The 8,813-nt window shown below is 40.4% G+C and overlaps 2 protein-coding genes across 3 annotated transcripts in view; one reads left to right on the top strand and one right to left on the bottom strand.

Annotated features, from left to right (window-relative positions):
- The window catches only part of LOC109471054 (uncharacterized protein DDB_G0283697-like), a 12,039-nt gene extending 8,341 nt beyond the window's left edge, over window positions 1-3,698 (top strand). The window contains exons 5-8 of one of the 2 annotated variants that reach the window (XM_019770240.1): window positions 1,911-2,054; window positions 2,296-2,385; window positions 2,472-2,606; window positions 3,012-3,698. In XM_019770240.1, the coding sequence (XP_019625799.1) occupies window positions 1,911-2,054; window positions 2,296-2,385; window positions 2,472-2,606; window positions 3,012-3,098 (456 nt within the window). In that variant the 3' untranslated portion in view covers window positions 3,099-3,698. The remainder of the gene's footprint in view (window positions 1-1,910; window positions 2,055-2,295; window positions 2,386-2,471; window positions 2,607-3,011) is intronic. The other variant, XM_019770239.1, reaches the window with a different exon arrangement.
- A 140-nt stretch (window positions 3,699-3,838) lies between these two features.
- The window catches only part of LOC109471055 (signal-induced proliferation-associated 1-like protein 2), a 52,820-nt gene continuing 47,845 nt past the window's right edge, over window positions 3,839-8,813 (bottom strand). Inside the window, exons 25-28 of the mRNA XM_019770241.1 lie at window positions 8,559-8,695; window positions 6,656-6,699; window positions 6,471-6,543; window positions 3,839-6,216 (exon numbers count right to left, since the gene is read on the bottom strand). Coding sequence (XP_019625800.1) covers window positions 6,073-6,216; window positions 6,471-6,543; window positions 6,656-6,699; window positions 8,559-8,695 — 398 coding nt within the window. The 3' untranslated portion in view covers window positions 3,839-6,072. The remainder of the gene's footprint in view (window positions 6,217-6,470; window positions 6,544-6,655; window positions 6,700-8,558; window positions 8,696-8,813) is intronic.

Raw genomic sequence — 8,813 nt, 5'->3', positions numbered from 1 at the left:
GTTGTATTGTTAACATTTTATTGTGTTTGGGGACTGCCCCCAGGGTGCATTGAAAACCGCCCTCCAGGGCGATATGTTCTCTGGTTAAATAAACAAATAAACAAACAAACAAATAAATAAAGGTTACTAGTATCTGCTGGACCCGACCTTGAATCGAAGTCCAGAATGTACCAGCCGTGATTATGTCCGCTGAATTTGAATTTACATTCATAAGTTTCCCATATGTTGTTCTCCACATCCCTTCCAGTGCAGGTGTGGATAAGAAAACATGGCTGAAAAAGACTGACTGTCCTAAACTTTGCTACTAGAAAAGCGCGTCGATGACACTTGACATAAGTCTGCACTTCCAACTCCCTTCTCCAGTTCTCTATAACAACCATGAACAACCTGTAATCAGACAGACTGACATGTATGGACACGCCCAGACTTAAATCAAATCCTGAGGATTGTACCTCATAAGCACCCTCAACTGTCGCCATGGCCACGTTTATGGGCGATAAACAGTTGGGTCCGCTCTAGTTCAGTAACTAGTTTCGTGCTCCAGGAGAGGTTGTTCCGGATGGTTGTGCTCGCATTTACGAAATAAGCTGTGCGGCATCCCTGGTGGTCTCTACCTATGTCTAAGATACAGGCTACGTTTTGTGCGGTTCGAGGGCGGTTAATGCGATACATAAACTCTTTACGCGGAAATAACCGGAGTTGACGCATTAAATCCCCCTAGTTGGCGGTAAAAAAACATCGCCTTTGTTATCGTGCCACCCGGAGGGTATTACGTTTTGCCTTATGTACTCCAACAAGACGAAACAAACTGTGCCAGCTTACAGTTCTTCCCATACAGCATGAGGACACTTCGGTGTTTTGGGATGGCTCCACAGCGCATTCTTTACTGCTCGCTTATTTACATGACCTAAAGGGAAAAACAGGTGAATTGACCAAGTTGGATGTAAAGGCTGTCCATTTTGGTCTGTTCAGATAAAGAAAGATGATGTCACACACAAGTCTTTAAAATCAGTTTTAATGACTCTCGATGTGTTCTATAAAGATATGTTTTATTTCTATCCAAACACAGTACACTAATATCACAATAACATGACTGTCATTGTACGTGAATCTGTGATCATGCTTTCGACGAATGTCCCATTGTGGCGAGTCAAGAAGCCTGCTTCTACCAAGAACAGTGACAGGGCAGATGAAGGGCTTTCCAGTTTCCTCGCTGATGAACTTTTCTATCAGGCCTGGGGCTGAGGCTATAAAGATCTTCTATCATAAATAAGTCTCTTCGGTGGTCTGCTAACAGCCCTGTCAATATTTTGGCATCACCATGGCGGCAGCCTATGTTCATGGCCTGAGGCACTTCGCGTTGTTTGTTGCTGAAAGGTCAATCCGCAGTATCGGACCGAAATATCCTTGAAACATTTTTAAAAGTAGGCAAAAGCAAGGGAAAATATAGTTATATACTCTAAATGCACATGAGTTCCTGTAACTTTGTCCTGTTCTTTCCAAGACTGACAAATTTGCCTTAAATGGGGCGGAACGCGATGCAACCCAAGTCGACCCAACTGCCGGGTGATGGCGATGTTTATGATTGAACACACGGTAAACAAAAAGCCACGTAAATGATTAGGAAAATCCACTGGGCTGTGTGCGGAAAGATGTTCTTACGGGTGTTTCAGAGAATAAGTGATGCGCCAGCATCTTTTAAGTATTCAATTTCATTGGAGATAAAGATAAGAAAATGTCGCTTAATTGTGCTGCTTGAACAAAAGAAGGACAGTAAAGTAGCGCGAAACACATTCTTGAATGAAACTGCCCAGTTAGGGTTTTCTTTCCTTTGACAGTCTGTCCCAAAAATATAACTATGAGCATAGGGTAAACATTAACAAGAAACTGTAACTTCGTTTGCTGCCCAGGTGAACCACAGCGCTGCCAATGATCTTCCCAAGAAGCGAAGACACCCGAAGAAGCGCAGGAAGAAGAAGGCCGCAAAGGACAAGGGTAAGGAAGAGAAGGAGGAGGAGGAGGAAGACGAGCAGGACACCTACAGATACTACACGGTTGGTCTTTGCATAGTGTTTGTCGTAACAGTTTAACGTTACAGACAAGAACGGTGTTTGTATCAACGACTGTAAAACTAATCTAAGTGTTAGATAATGCAGGACAAGTTGGTACATTCCTGTACTCAATTATGCCAGAGAGTTCAAAGAGAACGTACTTGTTAAAAACTTGATATGTAGAATTTGAAAAAAAAAAATTAACGGGGATCAGTTGTCTGACTTATCATTCATTCTGTCCCAGGAAATCGCTGAGAAGTTCCCCAACATGAAACTTTCCACCATCCTAGACGCAGAGAAGAAGTTCGTAGCGGCAGACGAGGACGGGAACGGGGTGAGTACGAGACACACGAAACTTGTAGAAAAAAGTCCGCTACTTTTTTCTCCCTTTCACGATTTTGACCCTACTTTATTTTTCAGACAATCGACGAGGACGAGCTTGAGAAGATCCTGGACACGGAAAACACGATGTTCACCAAGGACCAAGTCAAAAGCATCATGAAGGAGGTGGACTCGGACGAGACGGGCAACTTGGATTTCTTGGAATGCCTGGCGGTGAGTGATGGGTATTTGCTTCGTGAGCGTCGGGCAGGCTTGCACATGTAACTAAGAAAGCCGAGGCAAAATGGGAATTCATGGAAAATGTCCTCTCCTAGATACATTTCAGATTAATTTGAGTGTTGGAACCAAGTTCCACAGTTTCAATGTCCTTCGAAAACCAGGATATTTCACTTTAAGTTTAACTATCAAAATACGCAGGGTCATTTTTGGGGAGTTTGACGTCATCAATACGTGCACCAATGTTGCGTTTTGTTTTAGAATCTCCAACTTTAAAAAGTATCCACCACAGATATCTGCAAAACATCTTTTTTCCACACTGCCCATGAGCGATCCAATCTCCTGAAATAATCACAATAGAAAAATTGGGCCTTCATCCATACCATCTCTGTCGTGTTTCAGGTTATGGATCGTCTCCAGTCCCACAGAAAGACAAACCTTCCCTCCTCACTGCAGAACAACAAAAGCAATGTCTGCGTAGTGCAGTAAGCCAGCCGATCGCTAGAGGACGTTGGCGTGTACTAGTACTAGTATTGTCGTCAACGCTGTGAATTTGGTCGAACATGGGTCCTCTGCCATAAATATGTCCCAAACATTTGTACATTTCTATAAGTTTATATGTAAACATCCTTTCATGTATTCTTCTATATACTTTATAATTTCGAAAGAGTAATAATGAAAAGCAAATAAGGGCTAAGAGCTTAAACATGAATTTCTGTAGAATTTACACATTGAGTAAATATGTAGTTCATATTGCTCCTTGTAGTAAACGTTAGTAACAGATAACGAGAGTAATTGTAGAGGACAAAATCTGTGCATTAGTTATGCAAGTTTGAGTTTCAATGTTCATATGTACAAAAGCAGGCTATTATGCACTTTTCGGATGTTTGAAGATCAACCTGTCACAGCTTTTTATTATTGGACTTAGCATTTCTGTAAGTTGTGTTTATAGATAACCTGGCTACTAGTGTAATATGCATTCAGTCAACCCTCTTCTTTTGTATTCTTTGCCTGTCCAAGACAGCTTTCATAAATCAGGAGCATATTAAAACTTTTTGTATAGACGTTATCAAATATTAAATGCAACCTTCACCAAACTCTATGGGAGTGAGTACAGAATTCAGTCTATTTCATAAGGTAATATACCATAACGGGCATCCAAATACTCTCCTGCACATTTCCAGAAATATTCTGTCAATGTGGAGACAAAATACGAGCAGACCCGTCTGTACTGTGTGGAAAGCTTTATTCCCCAGTCTACCCCCTGACACATCGGGGGAGTGGACACAATTCTGTACAAATCATGGGCTGTTATCTTCACTTGTTACCCATACAATACAAATACATGTACAAATTTATGTACAAACTACCTACTGTGGGACTCTTATGTACACACTGTGATTTAGGTCAGGCTGAGGCCACAAGGCTGCTGGTACCACACCCCCCCCGTAAATAAAAATAATTGGTATTAGTAAACAATATTGACAACAAGAAATTGGTTAGGGTTGGGCCTATACACAATACTTTTGTTTAGATTCCACACACAATTCTATACACGTTACTGAGATTGTACTGTCTCTAATACAAACATGATTTTCTCCAATTAGTTCCCAGCCACTGATTGATTTTCCTTTATGAACAATATACGTAGAAAATTAATTTCAGCTCAACACTGATTGTATGTATTAGTTGCTGAGATGGTGTCTCTATTCCTTCTCTGTTCTCTGGTTCAGTCAGACCAAGAAATACATAACTAAATCAACCCAAACATTTTTAAAAAGTCCTCTACAACAAAATGCTGTATAAAATATTTAAAACATAATGCTCATTGAGCAAACTATATCCTCAACAAACAAAATATACAATTATCAATGTTAACAATACCCATTTCACCTGTAGTCTAGCCTATCTATCAAGTTAACATTCACTATCATTACATTCCTCATCATTTCAAGGAGAAAAATGGTACAAATCAATTAATTACAACCATTGTTGAATTAAAATACATAAGCACTCAGACACTGACAAAAACTGCAACAAAAAGGTATGTTACACAGCTGGGTATCTTACACAGGAATCAAGAAGTTTTCTCTGTCGCTATGGTTTACCATCAGAGCTCACTTGGGTATACCTGTACACTCACCATCTTTCTTACTTACAAGCTGTATGGTCAATATTTCATAAGCTGAGTCTTGCTAAAAGAAGAAGATCAAAAGAAGAAGACCATGATTAGGAGATACATCAGCTATTGTGTATAGTAGACTATACTTGAACACACTGACCTTGGGTGCAGATTGTCAAGAACTTGTCTTTGAAAAAAAAGTTGGTGAGTTCTGATGAGGATTAAGTTTTTTAATCCCTAAAGATTGACCTCAGAGTATAAGATAAACTATCTAAGACTACTCACCAAGTTGCATAGGGATACTAACTACATTCTAACTAGTAAGAGTAGAGTTAGAATACTCTGTGGGACTGTTCCGAATGGCAAGTATGTCCACATGGCCAGGCTGATGCCCACTTCCTCACATCCTACATGAACTTTACGGACAGAACGGCACAACACAAGAACAGACTAGTAACTCACCATGCATATCTATCAATGGTTGAACCAGTAGATACTGTGTCAGACATACACTATACTATGGAATAGGAAGAACTTTATGGTAGAATTCTGTTGGTTTCTATAGGGGCAGGGATACAGAGGGAGCAAGTAATGTGGTCAAGGACTGTTACCAAACTGCCTGGTGACTGCTTATTTCCAACAATAGGATCTATCAGTTGATCTAAAAATGAGAGCATTTCAGAGCCATTTCATAACCTTACACTGAAAAATACTCACTTCAACATGGTGTGATCATTTACAATTGTTACTTCAACTATTCCATCCAAATGTCCTGTTGACATGACTACGGAAACCATACGTTTGCTGACATTATGCAAAATTCATCAACTAACAAAATCCTCCAGTCTCTTCCAGTCTAAAACACATTACAGTTTGTCATGAAAACATTGTACACAGACAAGACTGGATTACATGTATCTAATGTTTGTATTTCATGGCCCTTTATTACTAAACTGACCACAAATAATTTTGAAAAACTTCCACACTGTTGTCTAACATTTTCTACAAAATATGTCTTGTATGATCTACAGCTGGAATTGTTTTCATTCCAATCTGGTCAACCTGCTTCAAACTAGTTGTATGATCCAGAGTTGGATTTTGGAGTCCTACACAGTGATTGGGTTGTTGAGTTGTTGCTGATTGTAGAGTTGATGTGCAATTCTTCCTCTGACAGAGAGCCTGGGACCTTTCCACAGTAGAAAGTTGACAGTTGTCTGAAGCACCTTAATGGCCTTGAGTTGTGTTTCAATAAGCCACACGTACAGCTGGACTACAATGGTCATTGTTTTGTGAAGTCAGCAGGATTTGTCAGCCTATGTTTGTCACCATCCAGTGCTGTAGTTATTGCCTGTCAATGGTGTTGAAGAACCATTCGGTGAACTTGCGCAGCTGTGCAGCAGCTGTCTGGGACTCCTCCTGCAGCCGCACGTTGTCCTGCCGCAGCTGCTCGTTCTCCGCCTGCAGCGCTGCCTTCTCCTGACGCTCCTGAGGGGAGAAGGTTCCGTGAGTACTGTATGATATTACCTAGATGGGAACTGTACCTCTTCATAAGCTGACTATCTGAGAAATGCTACCCCAAAACAGCAACACACTGTGTGCAACAAACATATATGTTTTGTCTTGCTGAAATCTTAATAAAGAACAAAATTTCACTGGAAAGACCAAAATTTTTATTTTAGTCTTTCCAGTGAAAAGTTAACCACACCTGTATGTGGCAGAATTTTAATGTGTAGTGGTACCTTTCTGAGCTCCTCCTGGAGTTGTCGCACCCGTGTCTCCAGCTCTGTGGAGCGTTGAAGGGCCGACTGTGGTCTGTGGACGGACAGGAATACTTGATTAGATCCATAACCCATACCCAACTATTTTTCAGAATTAGTTCCAAGTGCATTCAAACAAAAACCAACAAGCAAACCAACAAACAAACCTTCTTCCTCTCTGGGACTCCTCCGGGTCTCTCCTTAGCTGTTGCTGTGGGGAAACAAACAAAATTTGTACTTTTATTTGAAGGGGACAGAAAATAGCACACAGCTATAGCGAGACAGGTACAAACTCTACCTGTGCAATCAATAAACACAGTTTGTAACTTATCCTTGGTTTCCTATGAGTGGAAGAATGGGTTCAATCTGGGATGTAATATTGTTTTCATTGTTGTTGTTGTTGCCATGGTGAAAAGTAATACCTGCATAGATATACTCCAAAGAAATGACCAATAATCTTTCCCCAGGACACTAAAAGCCCACCAGCAACCTACAATTTGCTGGCAAACTGGTGATTGTAGGGGAAAGAGATGGATACCAGCAATTTTCCAGGCTTGATGTTGGCCTAACAAACCCAGGGCTGTTTTATGAATCACCATTCATGAAACTCAACAAAAGTGCTGACTATCCTGATAGCTTGACGACTCCAAAATAGGACAGCTGTTATCAAGTTTTCACTTGAACTTCTTTGTTGCATTATACAACACACAACAATATGAAAGCTGTTTGAGTATATGTGCTTGCTATTATTTCCAATCCCAAATTGACAAAGCATGGCTACACATCATAGGTAGTCTGGAAAAACATGTTTCTCTGGAGAAGTGTTTCCCATTTTTTTACAGACAATTTTTCCTCAATTGCAGGTAAAACATCTTAAAAAATTAAGACTAAAAGAAAGGCTTCTGCGAAGTCACTTTGAAATTTGGTAGCCTCTTGAGACTTAGATGGGAATGTTAAGACTTTGACATGAAATTGTGACCAAATTTGTGAGTGCTTAAAAGGCTTATCTTGCCTGTAACATTACAGGGCTTACAGGGATATCCTCGGGCATGTACACATCATTAAGGGTCCACAAATGGGCTCCTGTTGCTCTTGGACTATTCTATGAGAATGAGTTTTCTTGCCATAAAATATCTAACTGGTAATGATTATTGTCATAAAGTTCAATTAATGACCTGGAAACTATTATGACTGCAATAGCACTGAAGTCATTTGATTGCATACAATTCGGCCTCCCTCCTAACTAATAGCTTACAGATGCTCCATAATCACCAGTATTCCAACCATTATAGTTGTTTCCACTGACCTTATTACATGTAATCCTGGTAATACCATGCACTCTTCTGCACTTTACTCACTTTAACTCACTTTCAAGGACTACCTTCCAGAATGGCTTCCCAGAATCAAATCTTTAATCAAATCAAATCTTTATTGAATATCAACATTGCAGGCGTGCCGAGTACTTCGGGCACATCTGAATTGCATTGACATTTTACAAACATCATCACAATAGATTAAAAACATCATCATCATTTAAAAATCAACATCAAGAACACGTAGGTTAAAATAGTACAATTTCACTTTAAAATACAATATATATATACATGTCTAATACACATCACAAGTCTTTTACGGCTCTCACAATGAAGGAGTTTTTGTGTCTGTCCGATCGGCTTAATGGGAGCTTAAACTGATTGCTGTTCTTCCTAAGATTATATACAGTGTTCTCTCTTGGTGGGATAAAGTCATTGCAGGGGTTGGTGGGGTCTTGTAGAATCCGTTTTAGCTCTCTCAGTGATGCCTCCCTCCTCCTGCACTCGAGAGTGGGCAAGTATCCACTGGGAACTCCGCAAATCCTGAGGCACAGCTTAGTATAATAGTATGGCTACAGATTTGACCCTTCATTTTTAGACAACTTTTGTCTATTTGTCATTTTTACATGACTGTCCATAAAACATTTAGTACAATTTACAAATTTTGTACCAGAATTTGCACTGTACCAGTACACGTACTAAGGTAAAACTTGAGCTAACCACCATTTTATATGTCTCGTGTTCTATCATAACTCACCCCTGCACTCATCCGTGCGGACGGCTGCAGCTTGTTCTCAGAGTTTGTACCACCAGATCGATCTTCGTTCCCTTCTCCTGATGGCCTTGTCTCGGTCTCAGGTGCTGGTCTGTTTGTAACTGGAGAGGGCCCGATACCTGCAACAGAACACGCCATTGTTACCACCTGGACGCCACAATACAGCAAGGGTTACCTGGGGTTGTGTACATAGAGTTATGACTTTGTCATGCGAGGGGGGTGAGGCTGGTTAGGTCT

Source organism: Branchiostoma belcheri, unplaced genomic scaffold, assembly GCF_001625305.1.
Source record: "Branchiostoma belcheri isolate BF01 breed outbred unplaced genomic scaffold, Haploidv18h27 scaffold24, whole genome shotgun sequence".
Lineage (NCBI taxonomy): Eukaryota > Metazoa > Chordata > Leptocardii > Amphioxiformes > Branchiostomatidae > Branchiostoma > Branchiostoma belcheri.
This window is presented reverse-complemented; position numbering and strand designations above follow the sequence as displayed.